This window comes from Osmia lignaria, chromosome 6, assembly GCF_051020975.1.
Source record: "Osmia lignaria lignaria isolate PbOS001 chromosome 6, iyOsmLign1, whole genome shotgun sequence".
NCBI lineage: Eukaryota > Metazoa > Arthropoda > Insecta > Hymenoptera > Megachilidae > Osmia > Osmia lignaria.
In genome coordinates this window covers 207,496-232,753 of record NC_135037.1, presented here as the reverse complement: position 1 = coordinate 232,753, position 25,258 = coordinate 207,496, and the positions used below count along the sequence as shown (strand labels likewise).

At 41.6% G+C, this 25,258-nt stretch overlaps 2 protein-coding genes across 3 annotated transcripts; both read left to right on the top strand.

Moving 5' to 3' along the window:
* The first annotated feature begins 11,349 nt into the window (after positions 1 to 11,349).
* LOC143305361 (uncharacterized) lies at positions 11,350 to 12,264 on the top strand. Its single transcript, XM_076688586.1, has one exon. The coding sequence runs from the start codon at positions 11,350 to 11,352 to the stop codon at positions 12,262 to 12,264; it is 915 nt and encodes a 304-aa protein (XP_076544701.1).
* Positions 12,265 to 16,828: 4,564 nt separating this feature from the next.
* Positions 16,829 to 21,738, top strand: LOC143305384 (uncharacterized). Of its 2 annotated transcripts, none has more exons than XR_013062273.1 (4): positions 16,829 to 17,437; positions 17,507 to 17,646; positions 17,719 to 19,922; positions 19,989 to 21,738. XR_013062273.1 is itself a non-coding variant. In XM_076688685.1 (4 exons), exons 3-4 carry the CDS (start codon positions 19,442 to 19,444, stop codon positions 20,006 to 20,008), a joined length of 456 nt encoding a protein of 151 aa, XP_076544800.1. In that variant the 5' UTR covers positions 16,829 to 17,437; positions 17,507 to 17,646; positions 17,719 to 19,441; the 3' UTR covers positions 20,009 to 21,738. The 2 variants fall into 2 exon arrangements, 1 of the variants encoding a protein (XP_076544800.1); XM_076688685.1 differs by having other exon boundaries at positions 17,719 to 19,687; positions 19,799 to 21,738.
* The last annotated feature ends 3,520 nt before the right edge of the window (positions 21,739 to 25,258 follow it).

Here is a 25,258-nt window from a genome sequence, read left to right as displayed (position 1 = left end):
GTCATTTTCCCCCCAAAATACATGTTTTTACAAAAACTCGTGTTTTTCGAAAACTGAGGGTGATAGAGCAATTCGGTTTTCGGATTCGTATTCAGAACGAGAAGCTCTACAACGATCACCCAGTGGCTATTAGAAAACAGAGAAAAAGTTTAAATTTTTTGGACAGTGTAATTATAATGATGATTATAAACTGAAAAAGATGTGGAGTAACATGAAGTCTGCTCAACGACGCGCAATTATGAAAAAAAGACAATCCCGATTGGCAGAAATAAACCCACAAATAGCGGAGATTGTGGCGTCGTTAATGCAGAATGCGTTATATCCTCCAATTACACAGAGGAAGAGTTGGCGAACAAACGTGATGCCATATTCCATGAGGAATATGTTTTGGACGATATCGAAGTGGATGATAATCCTATTAGTATAAACACCAGTCAAGAAATTAGTTACATTACAACGGAAATTAATGATGAGGGCCATGAAGAAGGTCATTGTGATATTGCTAATCGTTCCTCAGAATGCCAAAAGGATGAAATTGATGAAATCGTGGATCGCAGCGTCGAAGACCAATCACTTCCGCCGCTCCAAAGATGGATTATGATGCGAGGAGGCTGAAATTAAAACGTATTAGAAAATTAGAAAATTTTATATACATAAATTATTAAAAAGATTGTTCTTAATGTTTATTACCTTTCAATTCCTTTAATTCAAATTCAGCTTTCTCTGCTGCTGCGGCGGCTGCGGCACGGATCTCGAAATCATATTTGGTTTTTAAAAATTCCATTTCCAGTTGGTTTTTACGTTCCTCGTGCCGCAGTTTGAAGTCCGCCAATTCTTCTTCATTTTTCATTGTTCGTCTGATTCGCTCTAATTTTAATCTCTTCTCATCATAATCCATCTTTGGATGGGCGGAAGTGCCTGCTTTCTGCGGTTTTCTTCGCTGCAGCGTGCTGTCCACAAGTTCATCAATTTCCGCGTTTCTGTATTCTAGGGTCCGATTACCAGTAGTATAATTATCTACTTCTCGACCATGAATATCATTAAATAACCACGTACCACCGTTTTATTACAGAACCACAATAAACAGAAGTAAATGAAAACTAATCTCCAAATGAGGTAAAATAGATCAATAATTATGCGACGACAGCCGCGGATCGGCGTCGCGCATCGCGGGCCCCCACCGCGGCGGCATCCCCACTCCCGAGTAATTAGACTATAAGTAGGACCGATCGATGCGCGGATCGATGAGTTGCCTCGGGGCTTCGGCCCCGAGGGGACCTCCTCGGAGGTCCGGACCGGAGCACCAGAGCTCTCGACGCCATGGCTGACCTGGCGAAGAGATCTCTGGCCAACGGGCCGTAGCATTGCACTACGCTACGACCTGGCAGCTCCCCTAGGTCCAGCGGCCGTAGGCGCCTAGCCTCGTCAGTCCCGTGGTTGACCCGGGGTGACCAAGCTAGTGCGCGTTCATAATCTCTGCTGGTGCTTCCGCGGGGATTCCGAACGCTAGCTTACTCGGCACCGCAATTTGCCTTTGGCAGCCGATTCCGTCCAGCTTTGTGGCGTTACCCAGGCTGGCCAGGATTGGTCGTCGACTCGTTCGCTGTTCGGTTCTACCTCGGCGTACGAGAAGACGAGCCGCGTGAGGCAAGCGGGCAGCAACTCCACCGCAGCGCGAAACACCGCAGCGCGATTGAATAAACACCGTCGGCCCAACCGGGCCAATCCTATCCCGCCTCTACCTCCTTTGCGTTTGCGTACGTTTGCGTTTGTTTGCGTTCGCGCTCCGTTCAGCGCTTTCACTCCGCGCTCCGACATCGCGCCGTTAGCTTGTAAGACCGCGTAGCGATGGCTACGACCTGCGCTAGGATTAAGACCGCGTACTTTCTGTGACGGACCGGGTTCCGACCGTAGTTCATAAGTCCTGTACATTAGGCTTAAGCTTGGCTCCGCGCGTCTAACCACCAGACGACATTTTTGATTGTAGCTCCCGAGGCAGGAGAGCACCGCCCGACCAGCCGGCGAGGGCAGCCGCCGTTAGATGCCCCCTCTTTCTTTAATAAATATTTATTTTTCCTACTAACACCGACTCATTATTTACCGACCTGTTCCCATGCGAACCCTGGCACGGGGAAAACCGCCGCGGTGCGCAACGCCGTGCGCACCGAACCGACCGACCCCGTTACAATTACTATCAACATATATATATAATATGTAATGAGAAACACATCAAATATAGTTAAATTAATAAAGTATACTTATGTAGATAATTAATTAAACTCCTTATATTATAGTCAATTAAATGATACAATTCCATTAAACCCCCTTTAATCCTATTTAATAGAAAAAGACATATGAGTAATAAAACCAAACAAAACATTGTTGTAGGGAAGGAATAAAAAAGCCTAGTCAGATCAGCGGACCACGGGAATCAGGTAACTTAAGAAACAATGATGTATATATATAAAGCAGCAATGATATATATATAAAGCAATAAAGACATTGCATCATGCCAGAAGCACAACCGCAACGTATGCTTCCCTGAACACCCTCTATATTAAACGGTTATTGAATCTAGACTTACCAAATCAAAATCAAAATTGTTTGATCGTTTTCGCCCCTTAACCGGAAAAGGGATTAGAGAACGCATTCGGAAGCGATTTTTTGCCGGTGCGCGACCTTGCCGAACCGATAGACTTCTAGTTTGCGGAGCGCGTATAGAAAAAGGTGCGAATTGTGACGAAGAAAAACTTTTGATTCGGAGAATTGTATATGAATAAAGGTTAAGGAAAAGAAAATGTTTGACAGTTCTTGCGATCCGAAGCAACTTGTTCGATAGTAGAAGAACTAGTACGCTAAGACGTATAAGAAGGAGAAGCTATTCGCAAGTATGCGGCGGCATATTTATATTATGGTTCCCTCGCCCCTGTCGTCGCCCGCCGGCCTACCAGCCTACTCAACTCGCTACGTCGGCCAATGGAGCGAGTGAGATCGCTGGAGGCCGGCGGAACAAATAGCTGAGACGAAGGAAGCGATCTAGTATCTAGAAATTTCTAGCGCAATCGTTCGACGCTCGAACAAAATCAAAATTGTAATTAAGATGGAATGAGCTAAGGTACATAAAAATTTTACATAAAGTACCGTAAATCACCATAAATTCACTGATCCGCTAACCATCAAAGCTACATTAGAATCACGTCAGCCATAATATGTAAAACGTTATCCTGTAGGGGTGCAAAGAGCTACAATTAAATGAGCAGTGAACAATCTTAAAGAAACATGAAACATGAACACACAATTGGAAGGAGAAAGAAATCCCTGAAACATGTCAGGGTGACCGAGAATAAGGAATAGTGCACAGCGGACAATAAACCAATGCATCTTATAATTACAGTATAGACTCGTTATAAGCAAAACGCTCGGGACCGGACTTTTGCTTATAACATATAGTTCCACCATTGTTTGATATTTGCCGACTGCTTCGAACGTAGAAACGGACAGCGAGTGAAAAAGAGGACGGAGCGAAAACAAACCGTTCTATGCCAGCGAGGCAACACTAATGCAACAACGTAAATTTGTTATTTATCATTTTTTTTCTATAAAACTTTTTCCATGATATTTCTGACATTTTTGTAATTAAAATGATACCAAACACGATATAATTCGGACCATATTTACCGTGTAAACTAGTTACAACCAAACGCACGGAACTGTCTTTCGAAATCCTCGCACATTGTGTTTTGCATCGGCCCGAACAAATATACACGGTAAATATGGTCCGAATTATATCGTGTTTGGTATCATTTTAATTACAAAAATGTCAGAAATATCATGAAAAGTTTTATAAAAAAAAAAATGAAAAATAACAAAGTTAAGTTGCCTCATCGACATAGAACGGTTTGTTTTCGCTCCGTCCTCTTTTGCACTCAAGGTCCTTTTCTACGTTCGAAGCAGTCGGCTAACATCAAACAATAGTGGAACTACACGTTATAGGCAAAAGTCCGGTCCCGTGCGTTTGGTTGTAACTAGTTTACACGGTAAATATGGTCCGAATTATATCGTGTTTGGTATCATTTTAATTAGAAAAATGTCAGAAATATCATGGAAAAAGTTTTATAAAAAAAAAATGAAAAATAGCAAAGTTAGGTTGTTGCATTAGTGTTGCCTACTCGGCGAGCGAGCTTCGCGACGTCTCGTGGGGTATACCCCCCAGTGGTGGGGATGGTTTCTTTGCAAATATCGTACAGATCTTTTTAGCTTATAACGAGTCTATACTGTATACAGTATTGCTTCAAAAGTAGCAAGTGGTCTCTGCTTCGAAATAAGCAACTCGCTATTCCCTCTTCTTTGTTTGAAGTCGGCCGCAAAGTGAGAGATACGAGAAATGAGTGAGAGGTCCATGAAAGCGCGAAGCCGATGTTTAGGGTAATAAATTGTCACGCTCGGCTGAGCAGTGACATCGGTTAGTAGAAGAAGGATGGAATATACATATGTATACAGTAAAAGCTGGATATATGCAACAGAAGTTTGGCTGGATATATGCAACATCGCTATCCCCTCCACTTGGGGGGATCCCCCTAAGCCGAACCGAACCGCTCGGCGAAGGAACCGTGTAATATGATCCGACCGTAATATCGGTGTGACTAATACTAATTGAACGATAAAACTTTTTTATTTTTAACTTTTTCTTAATGAAACTTTTACTAACGCATTTGTGAGATTTTTTTGATTAAGATGTTACCAAACACGATATGATTTGAATTATATTTATTTATTAAAATAATAATAAAATTGTACATATGTATAAGGCAGGCCGTACACTACAGATACATCAAACACGCAACATGCAACATGCAACACGTTGCATGTTGTGTACGAACGTAGAATAGGTATCGCGGCACGGTACAAACGATTTGTACGAACGTAGAATAGGTAACGCGGCACGGTACAAACGATTTGTACGGACACAGAATCGGTACCAAGACTGGATATATACAACGTTTAAATGACCAGAATCGACACCTCGGCTGGATATATGAAACATTAAATGCCCAGAATCGACACCTCGGCTGGATATATGCAACGTTTAAATGCCCAGAATCGACACCTCGGCTGGATATATGCAACGTTTGAAACCCGAGCCGACACCGCAACCGGTTTTCATTTCCAATCGTCCTTTGCTTTTCGCCACTTTTAACATCAATTTTAGCAAGTAATTATAATTCAAACTATATCGTGTTTGGTACCACTTTAATCACAAAAACCTCACCAATGCGCTAATACAAGTTTCATTAAAAAAAAGTCAAAAATAAAAAAGTTTTATGATTCAATTAGTATTAGTCACACCGATACGTTTCGGCTCTTTCCTTTGATCATCGGACCTCTCTCTTTCCGCCACTGTCTATCCTTTTCTACGTTCACGCTTGGCTGCTCGTCGCGTGTAACCCGAGATTCGACACCTCGACTGGATATATGCAACGTCTGGGTCCCAATGTTTGTTGCATATATCCAGCTTTTACTGTATAATGCTTTCTATCCTTGTTCAAAAAATAACATCGCTGCTCGGCCGATCACTTTATGATTTGCCGCTACCTCGGATCTCTCACTCGTTTCTTGCGTTCTCTATCGTCCCGTTTCGAGAACAAAGTCAAGCCGAATAGCATACCTGCTTCGAAATAAACAACTGTTCGGTCCCGAGCCTCTTGCTTATTTCGAGGCAATTCAGTACTGACAAAACCTGAAAGCCTGAAAGCCTGAAAACAATGCATAATACTACAATAGAAACTAAGAAACCAAGATCAAACCCGTCCTTGAAATATATGAAAGTAATATAAACGCATTCAACCAACCAAACCAGATAAACCAAACTCTACTAAATTCCATTATGTTGAATATGCAATAAGGCCAATTAAAGACAGATAGATATAATCACAGCAGGTACGGTGAAATAACACAACCACATATTAATAATCAAATCAAGTAATTTAATATGCCATCACTAATCACCCTGTTCATTTATTCATTCAATTATCAATAAAAAGAGATAGGGAATTATACAATACAATACAATTATAGCACAAAATACTAACTAAGTATAACTGAATATAATCCAAAATCCGAATAATATAATATATTCTATGCTATGCATGAATTGAACGTAAATAAGTATGAATATAAATATAATTATAATATACAAAAAACGCAGCAAATAGCACCACATTGAAACACATACACTGCAATGCAACACAATAGACCGCGCACTATCACAACAATCACATCCGCACTAATAAAATACAAAATTTTTAATTAACAGAATTCAATAATTGGGTGAACTTTACTTTACCGGACCCAAAATTTTGGACTTTTTGTTTTTTGAATCTATAGTTTTTAATGCGGAGAATCCAAAAATGCAGGTCTCAACTTTAGGAATCCAATGGTTCAAAAGTTATAAGCATGTAAAGTTTGATATTTTTAGTGCATTTGCTACGTTACTGTGACGCCATATTGGCTTCTTGTCCAATGAACGGGGTCGCTAGAACCCGGTCGAAGATTATGAAAGCAGGTTTTAACCTATCAATTGAAATGTTAATAATTTCTTCATCCACTTTAACAGAAAAGTAGCTGGCGCCTTCAGGTCGGGCTGCTACCTCAAAAGGGCCCCGATAAGGCGGAACCAGTGGACGTTTAACAGCATCCTCTCGAACGAAAACATGTGAACAAGTTTGCAAATCTTTATGAACAAAGAAACAAGGTTTAACATGATGAGAAGTAGGAACAGGTCTTAACTTTTGCATATGTTCTCTGAAGCGTTCAACAAAAACTTCAGGAAGAGAAGCGTCTAAATTGGAATGAATGAATTCTCCCGGAATTCGAAGTGTAGTTCCATAAACAAGTTCAGCTGTTGAAGCTTTAAGATCTTCTTTATAAGCTGTTCTTAGACCAAGCAAGACTGTTGGCAAAACATCGACCCAGTTTCTGGTTCCGTGGCACATAATTGCGGTTTTAAGAGATCGGTGCCAGCGTGCCACAATTCCATTAGTTTGAGGATGATAAGCTGTTGATCTTGTTCTCTAGCATCCAGTAAGATTTGTTAAGGCTTTAAAGAAATTTGCTTCGAACTGACAACCTTGATCCGTGGTAATAATTCTTGGTGATCCAAATCGACAGATCCAATTTCCGTAGAAAGCAGTGGCAACAGAGTCTGCTGCTGCCTCTTTGAGAGGAATCGCTTCTGGCCAGCGAGTATAACGATCAATCATGGTGAGAATATATTGAAAACCTTCTGACTGAGGCAAAGGACCGACAAGATCTAAATCTACGTGATTAAATCGCTCGTCTGGAAGTGGAAAGGTGTTAGGACTATGCTTAGTATGTCTACCAATTTTGGCAAGCTGACAAGCCAAACATGTCCGAGAACGATTAATAATGTCTTTTTTCATGTGGGACCAAACGAACTTCTCACGAATCATCTTGCTTGTGACTTTAGCTCCTGGATGTGATAAATTATGAAACATTTTAAAAATCCTTGAACGTAGAGAAATGGGTATGTAAGGTCTAACAACACCCATAGAAGTATCGCAATAAACTGGAATGTCAGAATCATCGATACGTAACTGTTTAAGCTGAAGTAAAGAAGTTGTTTGTAAAAGATGTTGTAATTCCTGATCTTTATCCTGCTCTTCCGCTAACTCCTTAGCATTAATAATAATTGGCAAATCAATCTCCTCCAGGCGGGAAAACGCGTCCGCCACTACATTTTCATTGCCTGAAACATGTTCGATGTCAGTGGAGAATTGTGAAATGTAATCCAGCTGACGTTGTTGACGAGGAGAGGCTTTTTCAGCTCGTTTGCAGAAAGCATAAATAAGAGGCTTGTGATCTGTAAGAATTTTGAATTGCCGGCCTTCCAGAAAATGTCTGAAATGTCTGATCGAATCATGAATTGCTAATAGTTCCCTGTCATAGGCGCTGTAACGTAGTTCCGAACCGTGAAGCTTGCGAGAATAAAAACCCAGAGGACGCCAGTGATTATTTTCGAGTTGCTCAACGACTGCTCCTATGGCTGAGTCTGAAGCATCGGTTTTTAACCTCAGTGAAGCACAAGGAAGAGGATGAACAAGCAAAGTTGCTGTTGCCAAACTGCTTTTGCAATCTTCAAATGCACGTTCAGCTTCAGGAGTCCATTGAATGGGAGTTTTGTCTCCTTTTTTACTTTTAACAAGAAAAGAACATAAAGGCGCTTGAATGTGTGCCGCATCTTTAACGAAACGACGATAAAGGTTAATAACTCCAAGAAAACGACGAAGTTCTGCTACAGTTGATGGTTTAGGATGTTCCTGAATAATCTTCACTTTATTAGGTAACGGCGATGTTCCGGAAGCGTTCACTTGGTATCCCAAATAAGTAATCTCACTTTTTCCAAAAAAACTTTTTGCAATATTAATGGTAATGCCAAAATCTTTCAGACGTTGAAACAAGATTCGAAGATGCTCTTCGTGTTCTTCCCAATCCTTAGAGGCAATCAGAATGTCATCTAAATAGCAATGAACGAAATCTAAACCTCAAAGAGCATGATCCATAAATCTTTGAAAGGTTTGAGCTGCATTCCTTAATCCAAAAGGCATAACAACGAACTCGAATAACCCGAATGGAGTTGTTACAGCAGTTTTTGGGATGTCTTCCTCTGCGACAGGAATTTGGTAGTAAGCTTTAACAAGATCAATAGTTGAAAATATCTTCCGGCCATGAAGATGTGAAGCAAAATCTTGAATATGAGGTAAAGGATAATTATCGTGAATTGTAGAAGCGTTGAGTCTTCGATAATCTCCACAAGGTCTCCAGTCTCCAGTTTTCTTCGGAACCATGTGTAAAGGGCTCGCCCATTGACTGCTTGACGGACGACAAATACCTTGCTCAATCATAGCATCAAATTCTGCTTTAGCAATGCGGTATTTTTCAGGAATTAGACGACGTGGACGTTCTACAGTAGGAGGACCTTTCGTAACGATGTGGTGACGAACCTGATGAACAGGTTGTGTAGTAACACGTCTAGGTGCGGTTATTTCAGGAAATTGAGAAAGGATTTTGCCGAAAGGATTATCTTTTTCCACTGAAGATAAATTGGCAGCGGTAACAGTAGGAATACCTGGTGAAGTAAGTTTGGTCAAACTATCACGCAGACATTGATGTTTAAGATCAATAAGAAGTCCGAAATGTCTCAGGAAATCTGCTCCAAGAATTGGGCGTTGAACTTTGGCTATGCAAAATTGCCATTTGAAAACTCTACGAAGTCCTAAATCGACTGTTCTAGTAATTACACCGTAAGTATCGATTGCTGAATTATTTGCTGCATAAAGTTTGTAATCAGTTGGGTGAAGAGATCCCTTACATTCTGCTCTAGGTAAAACTGATACATCAGCACCTGTGTCCACAAGATATCGTGTTCCAGAAGTGTGATCAGTGATGAAAAGACGGCTTTTGTAACTAGGACCATCGTCCACCGCCTCTACTGGCGACGGTCGTCGGAGTTTTCCTGTGGTTTAACGAAATTACAAGGTTGTTCGCAACGACGAGCTAAATTTCCAAATCTCCTGTGATAATAACACATTTGGTGAGAATTCCGTGAATAATTTCTTGAAAATCGATTTCTAGAGGTGGAATGTTCTCTGTGCCTACCAAAAGGTTTATTACGAAATTGATTGCGACGAACATTGACGGTGAGAGCTTCGACCAAACGACGCAATTCAGCAACTTCACCTGACAAAGTATCTGTATTTTGACCAGGAGTTGTTGGCTTTGTATCAACAGCTGCAACGCTATTTGAGTTAGTCATCTCTAAAATTTTATCTGCTTGAAGCGCTAATTTTGTCAAATCCGTCATTTCACTAATCGCCAAAATTGTGCGAACGTTTGACGGCATCTGCTCCAAAAAAAGGCTACGTAAAATTGAGTCATTACACTGACCTGCACTGAGGTGCTTCATCTTCTGTAGAAAGACCGATGGCTTTTCGTCACCTAGTTCATGACCATGCAGCAGTCTTCTAAGTCTAGATTCCGTGGTCTCAGCAAAGACAGTAGTAATCCTGTTTTTTATGGCTTCATATTTCCCGTTTTCCGGTGGCGATTCCAAGATGTCTGAGACTACAGGTAAAATTTCCTGCTCGAGATGCATGACCACGTACCTATACTTTGATTCTTCGCTAACTATGCGAGCTACCGCGAAGGATGCTTCCACTTGTTTAAACCAAAGTGAAGGATTTTCTTTCCAGAATGGCGGTAATTTTACCAGACGGGCTGTTTCTACATTGGCTTCAGGAGGACTTGGATAAATTGGATTTTGAAAAGTTTGTGGTTGAGGTACTGCCGCCGATTCATCTGATTCCATCTGTAGTCTTCTCTCATGCACTGGTGAATAAAACATCTTCTGAGAAAATTTTGATTTTTTCCTTCTTCCTGGCTGATTTCAAAATTGTCGCCGGTCGGTTTTTCCTTTTGATCACGTCGGGGTCACCAATGTGAAGAACTTATTCCGTATTTAAAATGAATGATCAACGCTTCAATAGTGAAAATATATATTTGGAAATATTGATATAAAGGAGGATACGTCTTTTTGCTTGAATTGATCTTTGAGGAATGAATAGTTACAAAAGTTATTCCAATTTGTTTTTAAAATAATAAATGAACAATAAACGTAGTTATGAAAAGGTGGCGGTGAGAATTCGACATCAGTTGCAATCTTCCTTATCGACGACGGCCGCCACACTTTTGTAGCGTCGTCGCGTCGTCGCCTATACGTTTCCGCTTCCGGAGTTCGATTTCAAATTGTTTATTTAACATTTATTCAGTTGTCCTGAATTGCTTTTGTTCTTCATCCTCCGGTTTTGAGACACGTCAATCAGAAAAGAGCTGTGAAATTTCCTGAATCGCATTCCTTGCAGTGTTTTCTCTTGTAAGATTTTTTCTTAAAAAGCGTTTGAGTTCTTGTGAACTTTTTGCGTTATATTGTAAAGTGATTCAAATTGATTAGTTCCAAGTTTATTGTGTTTAGCGTTAGAACGCCTTCATCTAAACGATTGATTATCTTTTTGATTCTTGTTATTTGTGAATTATTTAAAGTTATTAAAATCTCTTTAAGTTTGGTTAAAAATTAGAATATCAGTTTTGAATTAAATTCAATAAAATAGAATTTCAACTAATATATGAAGTGAGGTGTAGGTAAAACAGAACACGCTACACCGAAAGAGATTCATTATCGTGCACTTGATCTACTTTACCATCACCCCACAACTGGTGACCCCGACGTGATCGGTGAAGTAGGGTTACCGACATTTCAACGTGTTCTTCAACCGGATGCCGCTTGCACGTTCGCCAACCAGGGTCTCGGACCATCACACTGCTTCCGGTAGCGATCTTCCTGTTGCCGAACCGACCAGGATGGAGAAGTCTGAATCAACTTCAACAGCAGCAGGGGAAGTTAATGCAGTGTCTAGAGTGAAGCTGCCTCCTTTTTGGAAGGAGAACCCTTTGCTGTGGTTCTCTCAAGTCGAAACAGCGTTTGCTCTGTCACGCATTGTTTCTGATGACACCAAGTTCAGAAACGTGGTACTAGTTCTAGATGCCAGCGTCTTGCCGGTCGTTGCAGACGTAATTCTCAGTCCTCCGGAAACTGGCAAATACGACAGCCTCCGACGTCGAATTTTAGAGTCGTTCGACGAATCGAGCGAATCCAAATTGTGCAGGCTGTTAAGGGGCCACAGCATGGGCGATGAGAAGCCATCGTCATACCTGCAGCGTTTACGAAACCTTGCAGGCGGTCAATGCAGTGAATCCATTTTAAAAACTCTTTTTCTTGAACAAATGCCTGAAAACTTCCGTGTGATTTTAGCGATCAGCGAGGGTATGGATTTGGGAAAGTTAGCTCTTCAAGCCGACAAGCTTTTCGAAATCGTCAGCCCAAGTTTAGCTGCAGTAGCTGATGCTCACCCATCCAACGTCGACATCGTTGCGGCAACCTCAAAGATTTCCACGGACTTGAGTGAACAACTCTCGGAGATCCTGTCACGCCTGCGTCGATTGGAAGCTCGCGATGCAGGAAGAGATGATAGATTTCGTAGACGAGATCGGAAATCTAGCAGACCTGAGGAACGACGGACACGTTCCAAGTCTCGTGATGGACTTTGTAGACTTCACGCCAAATACGGAGCGGATGCTCGTCATTGTTTTCCACCATGCAATTGGACCAGCCAGGGGCGCCGGGAAAACTAGTCGCCCCAATGTCTTCGGCGACAGACATTTCAGGGGCTGAGCAGCGTCGCCTCATCGTCAGAGACAAGTCATCAGGCATTAATTTTTTAGTGGACACCGGAGCAGACGTTTCGGTAGTTCCTGCGTCTCTTCAAGATCGTCACAAGAGGAAAAATCTTGTACTCTATGCAGCTAATGGGTCGAAGATTCCGACGTATGGAGAGCGTCACATCGGTCTCGACCTCGGTCTACGACGACGTTTGGATTGGTCGTTTATAATTTGTGATGTCAACAGGGCTATCATTGGCACTGACCTGTTGTCGCACTATCATTTAATTGTGGACATTTCTCGACGCAGACTTATCGACGGTAAAACTCTTCTGGAATCGTCAGGTCAGATTTGTTCCAAGGGCGTTCCCAAAGTAAGTCGCCTCTCTCGTGATGAGCCTTTTGCCGATCTATTAATTAAATTTCCGGAGCTGTTTAGGGCAACCGTTGTTCCCCCGGAAATTACACATAGTGTAGAACATTATATAGAGACGGTTGGACCTCCTATCACTGCAAAAGCGCGTCGACTGGCGCCGGATAAACTGAAGGATGCCAAGCAGGAATTCCAATTCATGGTTGAACAAGGGATTTGCAGGCCTTCGAAGAGCCCTTGGGCGAGCCCTTTACATCTCGTTAGGAAGAAGGATGGAACATGGAGACCTTGCGGCGATTACAGACGTTTAAATCACATTACAGTTCCCGACAGGTATCCTCTTCGATTTCTGCAGGATTTTCCAAACTTCCTGCATGGTACCACAATCTTCTCAACGATTGATTTGATGAGGGCGTATCAACAAGTACCAGTTCGTAAAGAGGATATTCACAAAACTGCGATCATTACGCCTTTTGGACTGTATGAGTTTCCATACATGACGTTTGGACTCAGGAATGCAGCTCAAACATTCCAGCGCTTCATGGATGAGGTGACGGCTGGTTTACATTTTTGCTTTACTTACATTGATGACATTCTTGTAGCTTCGAAAAACCCAGAGGAACATCGACAGCATTTGGAAATTCTCTTCAATCGTTTAAAGGCCTACGGTTTAGCGATTAAACCTGAGAAGTGCTACTGGGGCAAGAATGAAGTGAATTTTCTTGGTCATCGCATCAACGTCAATGGGATCGCTCCTCTTCCTAGTAAAGTTCAGGTGATCAAGGAGTATCCTGAACCGTCAGACGTCAAATCTCTAAGACGATTTTTGGGAATGATCAATTACTACAATCGCTTCTTGAGGGGAGTTGCTTCTATCCAGGCACCTTTACAAGCTGCCATTTCCGGGTCGAAACGAAAAAACTCAGATCTCATCGTTTGGACTGACGAGATGAGACGTGCGTTCTGTCAGCTCAAGGATGAGTTGGCCGAAGCTACTTTGTTGGTTTTTCCGGACTCAGACGCTGAGCTCGCGTTACAAACTGACGCCTCAAACATTGCTGTCGGCGCAACACTTCAGCAAAAGTCGAACGGTTTTTGGAAACCCTTGAGTTTCTTTTCAAGAAAACTAACTCCTACGGAACAACGCTACAGCACGTACGATCGCGAGCTGTTGGCCGTGTTTAGGGCTATCAAACACTTTCAAGATATTCTTGAGGGTCGCACTTTCCACGTGATCACGGATCACAAACCTCTGATTTTCGCTTTTAATAAGAAGATGGATCAATTATCTCCCAAGCAGACGCGGCAACTCGCTTATATTTCGGAATTCACTACTGATTTTCGCCATGTTGCAGGTGGAGAAAATTGTGTTGCAGACGCGCTATCTCGCATCAATGAAATTATTACGCCTTTGTCATTGGACACTGAGGAAATAGCTCGTGAACAAGCAGTAGATGAGGAGCTGCAAACACTGCTCCAATCCACCACATCGGCACTAAATCTGCGAAGGTTCAATTTGACTGGTTCAGATCAACCTTTGTTCTGTGATGTCTCTGACCAAGGAATTAGAACTTATATTCCCGTTTCGCTTCGCAAACGAGTTTTTGATCTAGCTCATCACATGTCCCATCCAGGAGTTAAAGCCACGAGGCGCTACATTTCGGAGAAATTCGTGTGGCCTGGATTGAACAAGGACATTGCAGACTTGGTTCGTTCGTGTTTGACTTGTCAGCGCGCGAAAATCCAGAGGCATAACAAGTTTGCAGCGGAAAAGGTCTCGGTGCCGGACAATCGTTTCGCACACATTCATGTAGACATTGTTGGACCACTACCTCCTTCGCAGGGTCACAGGTACATTTTGACTATGATCGATCGTTTTTCTCGCTGGCCTGAAGCCGTTCCGATCATGAACGCGACAGCTGATGTGGTTGCAAAAGCGATTTTCACGCACTGGATATCAAGGTTTGGTGCACCTCGTTTAATAACCACTGATCGAGGTTCGCAGTTTGAAGCCGCACTTTTCGCTGCTCTGGTGAAGCTCATCGGCGGCCGGCGCTGTCGCACTACTGCCTACCACCCTCAAGCGAATGGTCTCGTGGAAAGATGGCATCGTTCTCTTAAGGTAGCCATTTCATGTCATTCGGGCAAGGATTGGAGTGAAGTTCTTCCAGTTGTCTTGCTGGGTTCAAGGACGGCTTATAAAGAAGATTTGAAGAGTTCTCCTGCCGAACTTGTGTATGGCACGACTTTGAGGGTTCCTGCAGAGTTCTTTGATTCGGAAGAATTAGACAGCGACCCGCAGATTTTCGTGGAAGAGTTTCGTCGACTTATGCGAAAGTTACGGCCAACACCGGCTGCTCATCACGTGAAGCCAAGAATTTTTCAGCACAAAGACTTATATAATTGTTCTCATGTATTTCTGCGTGTTGATGGATCGAGGCGCCCGCTCGAGCAACCTTATACAGGTCCACACCGAGTTGTAGAAAGAATTTCGGATCGAGTATTTTCTGTTGACATTAACGGGAAAACTGAACAAGTGTCAGTAGAAAGACTGAAACCCGCGTACACCTTGGTAGAGCTTGAAGAGTCTAGTTCTGGTGCAAATGCTGCAAGTGCATGCGATTCTGGAACTTCTCCGTTGAGAATTTACCCTGGTCGCACGTCAGCTGGATCAAAGATTGTAAGGTTCGCTGATGTCAACCAGGTACTTTATTTGAACTAATTTAATTTCATTTTCTTTTTCTTTTAAAAGGGGGGAATGATGTAGCGTCGTCGCGTCGTCGCCTATACGTTTCCGCTTCCGGAGTTCGATTTCAAATTGTTTATTTAACATTTATTCAGTTGTCCTGAATTGCTTTTGTTCTTCATCCTCCGGTTTTGAGACACGTCAATCAGAAAAGAGCTGTGAAATTTCCTGAATCGCATTCCTTGCAGTGTTTTCTCTTGTAAGATTTTTTCTTAAAAAGCGTTTGAGTTCTTGTGAACTTTTTGCGTTATATTGTAAAGTGATTCAAATTGATTAGTTCCAAGTTTATTGTGTTTAGCGTTAGAACGCCTTCATCTAAACGATTGATTATCTTTTTGATTCTTGTTATTTGTGAATTATTTAAAGTTATTAAAATCTCTTTAAGTTTGGTTAAAAATTAGAATATCAGTTTTGAATTAAATTCAATAAAATAGAATTTCAACTAATATATGAAGTGAGGTGTAGGTAAAACAGAACACGCTACACCGAAAGAGATTCATTATCGTGCACTTGATCTACTTTACCATCACCCCACACTTTCGAGCATGGTGCTGCCGCCTGGCGGACGGCAGAGCAGCCTCCATGGATTGTGGTGTTACGTTTCCCGTAGCGGTTTTAGGGGGATTCTGGGGAAAAGGTTCCAGGAACGTGAGTTGGCTGCCCGTGGAGTGTAGAAACACTCTGCTTGGTGCGCGCCAAAACTAAAACTTCTTACTTTCCAATGATAGGTTTTAATAAAACGTCAAGATTGAACGGAGTCAAGAATTGTTCTGCTCTGTATTTCAAAAACGCGTTACAAGGTAAGTTCGCGGAGACGTAGCGTGGGGGTTGTTTTACATGATTGGTGGAGGGCGGTAACAAGAATGGTTGTTTTGGTTGGCCGAATTTGTAGCGGGGAATTCGAGGTGGCCGCTCGCTTGTGACGTAGCGATTTTTTGGGAAAAACCTCGAGGTTTTTCCAAGGGTGTTCTACCTTCGGCTGGTCGGCGTCGATGTTTCCCGTTCGGGACCGTTAGCCGCGGCAAGCAATAAAGTTGACGGCAACAACCGTACCTTAGGGCGACGGTGAATAAAGGAACCTATTATCGGTAATAAACACGGGGAAAACTGTGAGTTGAAAGGAAGTTCGTGAATTTAAATTATTGCTCGTCGCGGATGGCCTGGAGTTCGAAAAACGGAGGCCATAAACGTTTACGGTGGTAAAGTTCCTTTGAAATTAACATAGTTTAGGATTGTTTTATTAAAGTCTAACGGGATAAAGTTTTCGCGATGTTTGTCCGCGTAACATTAACATATTCGAATCGCGAGCCGCGGATAATTCGGGGCTATTTCGCGAGGTGGCGTGTCGATAAAATTTCGCGATAGCGTTACAGTGGCGTCTCCGATGAGGGTGCCACAAAACAATGCCCAAAATCGATCGGACCACAATATAAATACATGAATTATGTCGAGCCAATCAAGAAGGTTGAATCAATCAATCCATTCAATTTATAAATCAAAATAAAGGCAAAACAATAGTAACCGAGAAAAGCGTGAACCCGGCATAATGAGCAAAATATAGTAAAATAAAATGAATTAAATAAGATGCAATGAGCAAAGCCAAGACAAACAACATGTAAATAACAAAATTATTCGGCCCATTGAAAGAACGTATCATTATAAATAAAATATTATATCAATAAGGGAAGTCTATTACCGACAATGTGATAATGTACAAATAGCAGAAAGTTATCGCAACCAAATTGAATGAATTGTGTGATCCCTACAGTGAAACAGTGTACTATATAATAGAGCAAGCCAAACAACTCTAATATTGAAATATACATAGTGAAGACTGTAGAACCTCTATACCACACAAACAGATGTAAAGTATTGTAAGGAATTACAAGATTCTATTTCATTTTTATTTTCACCAGTAGAAAATAGAAGGAGAGTCAAAGGAGAGAGTCAATTAACACACTGAAGAAAAAGGACAACAATAAAGCAAGCAAGAGAGAAATAACAGAATACCAGTAAGCATAAGTAAGGTAAAGTAAAATAAATCATAGAAAAGTCAAATTCAGAGATGAGATAAAGAGTGACAAAATTATCTACAGAGACATAACCCTAATGTGTCAGAGCCACAGAGTGTTAACAAGAATACAAAACCAGCATACAAGGACTCGTTAAAAGGAACAAGATTACCAATTAGGAGAGCTCAATTGCGACACAAAAGAAAGAAAAGCAAAGAAACAAGGTAAGGTAATAATTGCAATAACATACAATAAAATAACAAGAATAGCACATCCCAATGGCATGAATATTAAAGCTCTTACAGGAACACCACACTGTAACGCTGTCATGAGAGGAACTATACCAACACCATAGAGAGATGAGAGATGTAGTGAAAAATTGAATTAAATATCCAAGGACGTATAGCAGGTGGCAACCCAAGAGACGATACTAAGATAAAGTAGTGACAAGCGTGACACAGATTTAAAATACCTAAATAAAAGCAAACAGCAAATAAAAGAATAGAATAAGAAATGCCAGGAAGTGTAACACAAAAGAAAAAATAAAGGAAGAAAAACAAGGAAGAACAAGACCAGTATCGAATGACAATAAAATTAAAGTAAAACATGAAATGAACAGCAAACATAGCAACGAGCAATGTATAAATAAATAAAATAAAATAAAACCATTGCACTGAATAAATACTAACTGCGTTTCTAACTGCGTAGAAACGGGAAAACCGTAATAATTTCTTTGTTAGAACACTCTTTCTCTCTCCTTTGCACAAAGCAAAGGTGATCTTTGATCTTTGTTAAAATAAAATCATACGGATGACGGCCACATCCTTAAAAGCTTACCTTAAAGAAATAGGAGGTTGTTTCGCAACAATCTAATTGTAACTCATTCCTCTTATTGATTAACTAATAATCTTATTTTATTCTTTCCTTTTTTTACGTTACGCGTGCGACGGCGCAGTTGAATTAAGCACCATACTACTGTATAGTCTAAGAATAAATAAATAAATAAGTAGGGTATTTAAAATGATATTTAAAATGATGAGATTATAACAGAAACCACGCACCATCAAAGCATTTGAATAGACAAAACCATTTATCAGCACAGAAAGAACAAAAAATTAAATAAATCAAATCAATTAACTTTAACTAATCAAAATGGATAAAATGAATAAATAATGAGTGAATAATGAATGCGAGCGAAACAGTTAAAGAAATGAAATGAAGAAATTAAGAAAATAAAGAAAAAGAAAATGTAAAGTGTAATGTGTAAGCAAACATAATCAACACAATGGGGGTCACGCGACGATAGCTATAGAGGCAGTACGTGTCAGAGATAAGTGAAACAAAATCAATCAATTTCGAAGGAAATTCGTAACGGATAGAGGTGAAATAAATACCGCTGGAAAGAGAAAAAACCAAAGAACACAGGTGAATAAAGGCATCAAAAAGGTACACAGAAACAAGTTACTTAAAAGAAATGAAACTGGCGAAAGAGGTGAGAGGTTAGATTGACTAATGAGCTACGTGGAAAAAGTCGATATTGTAGATTAATAAACGACGTGGAATGATACGTCGATAAATGTAGATCGATTGGATGATAAACTGAGAAGATAAGGAAAAACGAAGGTAGTGACATCTAGATGCAGACCAGAGCGGCCGCGTCAAGTCTGGCGCAGCCACGTAGTGAAGTATAGGCATAGAAGCGAACATAGAGAGAGAAAAACATAGATGAGTAAAACAGGAGAGACGGAGAGCCCAAAGGATTCCGGAAAATGAGGAAGGCCGACTTTAGCTGAAGAGCTTGGGAAGTATAGGTCGGGCAGCCAAGGATCACTGCTGGACTCTTTTAAAAGAAAAAGAGATCTAGAAGAAGAAGCAGAAGAAGAAAGAAGAAGAGTGGAGAAAGAACTAATAGAAAATTTCCAAAAAGCAAAAAGAGTAGGAAGATCACCACCGCAAGAAGCTACGCAAGGGGAAGGAACAGAAAGCGAAGGAACAGAAGGCGAACCTAAAAATATAAAAATGGACAAGTTAGACAGATTGACTGAGCTTGTACTGACAGTGAAGAAGGACACACAAGATATTAAGGAAGGAAACGAATCCATAAATAAGGAAATAAGAGAACTAAAAGAAGAATGGAAAAGAAAGCAAGAAGCGTGGGAGCGAGAAAAAGAAGAAATACAGAAGAGAATTAAAAATCTAGAAACTAAAAGAGATAAGGCGGACGAATTAATTGAAAGAATAAACCGTATAGAGCGAAAAGAGGAGGTAAGAGAAAAAAGGGAGAAACGAAACAATATCACACTGAAAGAAGAAGAACTATCAAGAGGCGAAACACCGAAAGATACGGCAGAAAAGGTAATATCAGAAAATTTGCAGGTGGAGGTGGAAATAGAGGATGCGTTCTGGACGAGAAAGGGAGAGAGAGGGAGTATTTTGGTAGCAACGTTAAGAAACTGGCAACAGAAAAAGGAGATAATGATGAAGAAGGGCAAATTGAAAGGTAAGAAAATATACATTGATAATGATTTAACAAAAAACGAAAGAGAAACTCAGAAGGCAATCTTAGGAATTGCGAAAGCGGAGTGAGAGCAGGGAGCACACGTGAAAATAGGATACAGAAAGGTAAGGATAAACGATAGGATTTTCAAATGGAAAGAGGGAGGAGACAGAAATTACAACAATGAAAAGAACGAGAAAAGAAAACAGAAGGTACATGCCAAGCAGCAGGTAAAGAATAAGACATTATCAATAGGTTTCTGGAACGTAGCAGGTCTGTACAATAAAGATAAGCAATTTTGGGAATACGTGGAGACATACGATTTCGTAGGACTAACTGAAACTTGGGTAGACGAGAAACAATGGAATCGGTTACAGAACAGGTTGCCGAACAGTTTCAACTGGAAATGTCAACTGGCAAAAAAAGAGAAGAACAAAGGTAGAGCGAGCGGAGGCATCATAACGGAAGTGAAGAAAAGCATAACGGAAAGAGATACACAGGAGGAAAATTCGAACATAAAAGAAAGGAAGATTGAGATACAAGGTAATATATGGAGAATAATCATATAGCAGAGATATGAAAAAGACGAGAGAGAATATAGAAGATGCAATCGGAGGTATGAAAGAAGAAAGACTTATAATCGGCGGAGATTTCAATGCAAGAATAGGTTTAGAGGGATCATTTAGCAATGAGGATAGGAAGGACAAAGAAACGAGAAAATCGAGAGACAAAATAGAAAACATAGAAGGAACCAGGCTAATAGAAATGGTAGAAGACAACGGATGGGAAATTATGAACGGTAATTTTGAAGGAGACGAAGAAGGTGAATATACTTTCATTGGGGGCAAAGGAAACACAGTGATCGATTATGTATTAATAGACCCAGCAATTAAAGAAGATATCAGAAGTTTCAGGATAGAAGAGAGGATAGAGTCAGATCATTTACCACTGAAATTAGAAATTTATGGAGAAACCAGCGTAGAGAAGCAAGAAGAAGAGATATAGAAGGAGGAAGTGGAACAAATTGAATTCGAAAAGGAGGATCCAAACGAAATGATGGAAGAAATGGTACATAAGATTAACGGGACGGTAGTCAAGAAAATGGTAAAGGTAATGGAATTGAAACTAGGGTACAAGAAATGGTGGGATAAAAAATGCACAGAGAGAAAAAAAGAAACGCGAAAAGAGCTGAGAAAATGGAGAAGAGGGAAAGGGGAAAGGTGACATACATTCAGAAAAGAAGAGAAGTCAAGAAACTCTGCGATAAGAAGATGGACCAGCAACAGAAGAAAGAAGAAGAAGAAATAGAACAAATTAAAAACACAAATGAAATATGGAAATATATCAGACGGGAAAGGAAAAGAAGAATAGGAACAACAAACAGAGTAACCATACATGGCTGGAGAAGGTATTTCATGGAATTATTAGAAGGGAAAGAACAAAATAACCAAGAAGAAGAGAGATTAGAGGAAACAGAGGAACAGCAGGATACAAATGAAATTATAACGGAACAAGAAGTGATGAGGCAAATTAAAACAGCAGCAGCAGGGGAAGACGGCCTAGAAAACGAGGTTGGAATACATGGAGGAAGAAAGGTACTCACCAGAATCACAACACTGATAAACAAAGTATGGAAGGGAGAAAGAATGCCAAGGAGATGGAAAGGAAGGAGATGGAGATGAAGGTATAATTAGCCCTATATTTAAAAAGGGAGACAGGGATGATGTAAAGAATTACAGAGGGATAACGCCACTAAATACGGCATACAAGATATACGCGATGATTCTGGAGAACAGATTAAGTGCAGAACTAGACGAAAAGAAAATCATACCAGAGACGCAAGCTGGTTTCAAAAAAGGAAGAAGCACAATGGACAACATTTTTATTCTGAACTATGTGGTAAACAGAGAAATCAAAGAAAAAGGAGGAAAGCTATATGCTTTCTTCACAGATCTAACAGCGGCTTTCGATAAAGTAAACAGAGGAAAACTGAGCAAGGTTATGGAGGAAAAAGGAATAAGTAACTCTCCAAGAACGAGAATTAACGAAATTTACAAAGAAACAGAGAATAGGATAAGAGTTAATGGGAAAGTATCTGAAAAGTTTTGGACAATGAAAGGATTAAGGCAAGGATGTCCACTAAGCCCTACCTTATTCTCGTTATATACGGCGGACCTGGAAGAGAAATTGAGAGAAGGACAAGCAGGAGGGATGGTGATCGGAAAAGAGAAGTTTTGGTCACTGTCGTACGCAGATGACATCGTACTATTAACAAAACATCCGCAGGACTTAAAGGAAATGATAAACAGAATGAAAAGATACTTTGAAAGAAGAGAGTTAATGCTAAACGCTGGAAAGTCGAAGATAATAATTTTCAAGAAAGGAAGAAGTCAGAAAAAAAAGGAGAAATGGAAATAGGGAGAAGAAGAATTAGAAAAAGTCAAAAATTTCAAATACCTAGGGTATCACTTCCAGAAAAATGGAGGAACGGAAATGCACTGGAGAGAAACAGCGAAATTGATTGCCGTGTATTGTTACTTATATTGTTGCTTATCTTTTTTGACGGCAGAAGCACGCGTACGCTTAAATGTGTGTGGCGAGATTGAATGCCTGAGCGCATATGTGCTTAAGTATGATAAGATGTGGTTGTGTGATTGGCCGATTTTAAGAGTCTGTGGCCTGCTGTTAGGAATTAGAGTTGGGTTCTGACATGTTAGAGTTGGAGGCTGGGGTTGGGAGTAGACAAGATCGTAGTTAATGTTATAGTCAAGGTTTGGGTACCGTGCAATACGATAGCGGTGGTATGAGAAGCTCGGAACAGCAGAGCGCTGCCAGGCCCAGTGCGCGTCGAGGTCCGCGCGGACGAACGCAGGGTTGGAGATCAGTTGAAGATCGGGAGTAGACGACTGGGAGCATGCGTAGTTGTTGTACCGCCGGGTTAGGGGATTGGGTTTGAAGTTCGGAGCTCTGGAAGTCTGCGAGTCTAAAAGTTAGAGGGATAGTGTAGACTGATAATTGAGGGTTGAGGGTTTGAAGATGGGTTGCAGCGATTATGATTCTAGGGGCGTACGTAGGGTGTGAGACGAGATGGTGCGTGATGAAAGCTGATATGCGTCATGCGGTGTGTGGTGTGTGATTTGTAACAAGCGAGAATGAAGAGGGGAAAGAAGAAATAAGTGTAGAAATAAGTGTAAATGAGTGTAGTGCAAGCACAAGCACAAGTGAGATTATGTCGTGCGAAAGAAAACAGGAAAGTAGAACGGGAAAATAAAACAGGTAAAATCAAATATCAAATATCCACAGGTAGAACAGGTAAATCGAGAGTATTTGCTTGAGATTGCATGTTTGTATATTTGAGCGTTCGTAGGTAAGTCGTACATGTGGAAGGTGCATAGGCGTATCCTTAAAATAGAATAAAATAAAATATAAAATAGAATATAGGTATAAAAAATAAAAAATAAAAAATATGAAATATAAATATAAAATATAAAATATAGAATAGTGTGTACTGTATGGTAGGGTAAAAGATAAATAATGTAGAATGAAAATACAAAATATAAGATATGATACAGGGTACAGTATAAAATATACAATATTTGTACAATATTATAATATTAAAATAAGAGATATAAAATATAAAACACAAAATATGGTATGTGTGGTTGTGTATATGTGCATGTCCATGCGAGATCCAAGTCTATACTTTTAACTAGTACCCATTGCCTCGTTTCTTGACGACTGCTGGGCACCATCCGATCCGCAGACTGTCTAAGACTAAAATTTGGTCAGCCTGTCGCAGCCTACAGTCAATTATAACGTGCCTTCCGTGAATTCGATCGGATGGCCCTTCGATGACCCGCAATCTGCTCGGTGGGACGCCGATAGCCGCTCCGATGGCCTTCTTGATTTCGGGGCCGTCCCCCGCGGGATCAACGTTGAATAAGACGACCTGTTTGTACCTGCGCTGAAAGTAAGCTTCCCAACCGCATACCATCCGTTGTCCAAAGATCCTGATGAAATCTTCGGCCGCATCATTCCCGTTCGGTCCGAAATTAATACGGAAGGTGTATCCTGGGTCCTTCCTGATCCCATGGATTTTCCGACGCTGGGTCCCGAGCCGGCACCTGACAATGCCAACCATCTCTTTGTATCCAAGAGGTTTCCGGGATCTAACGGTTACTACAGTGGAGTCCCGATCTATGGCCCCTGGGTGCTTCCTTGCGACTGCAGGAACACCAGCTTGGTCCAGCTGCCAGGGGAGAGGAGGCGGCAAGTGTGGCTGTCTTGCCTCTTGTTTCTTGCGCGCTGTTGCTGGTTCCCGAAGCCTGCGCTTCCCATGAGGAGGGGGAAGGAGATGCGGTCAATGCGTTGATGTTCTTCTTTGATGGTTGCGGGGGTAACCAGATCCGCTGCACAGAGGCCGTAGAAGATGACGAGGAGGCAGAGGCAGGTGCAGGTGCGTGAGCGTTTTTCCTAGGTTCCCCGGATCCCGCACGGTCCTTTTGCTTCCTGGCTAGACTGTCCCGTTTAACTGCTGACGTGTTGGGGTGGGGCTTCCCCTGAACTCGTTGAGTCGGGGGTTTCGGGGGTTTGTAGGGTTGGGAGAATTTTACTGACAGCCCGAATATCGGAGGTGCCCATTTCTGCTGTGCTTACAACTGGTTTCGGCAATTCGGGACGCGCGGGGTGAGTTGCAGCGGCCGAATCTCCTCGGCTGGACTTGCTGTCAGATTGGTCGACGTTGTCGCAGGCGATACCGCTGCTGTCGTTATTGTTGTCCGTGCTTGGGAGCCTTCCGCGTCGTTTACCGCCATTCGGGCTGTCCGAAAGACTCGATAAAAAGCTGTCAGCATTACTGAGGGACTGCCCTACTGATACCGACGATGCGTACGATGAGAAGGGAAACGAGAGAGGCGAGGCCGCTGTAGCGGGAGAATCCGGGGATTGCGTGCACAAACGCCGATAAAGGGCAGCCAGCGAGTAGGGTGAAAGTAGCGAGGATGAAATAGGCGGCGAGGCACAGTCAGAGTCGGTAGATGACGAGGAGGGGGACGTGAGGGTGTACGTACGATGTTTGTCAATTGCGCTGATTTCCTGACGTAAGCAAGGGGGAGCAGAGCTCAGGGATTTGAAGTCGATCTTGGTAAGCACAACCCGGGGCGAGAGCGGGAGCGCAACGTGCCGCAAGTTGTCGGATCCGCTTACCGGAGTCGCGGATGTAGCAGAGGGTGTCGGAGGAGAGCTTGCAACGGGTGTAAGCGTAACCTCGTCGTCGAGCAACCTGCCAAGATCCAGGCAAACCTGCTCAGCATCGAGGTGTTCCCATTGCAGATTCGCAC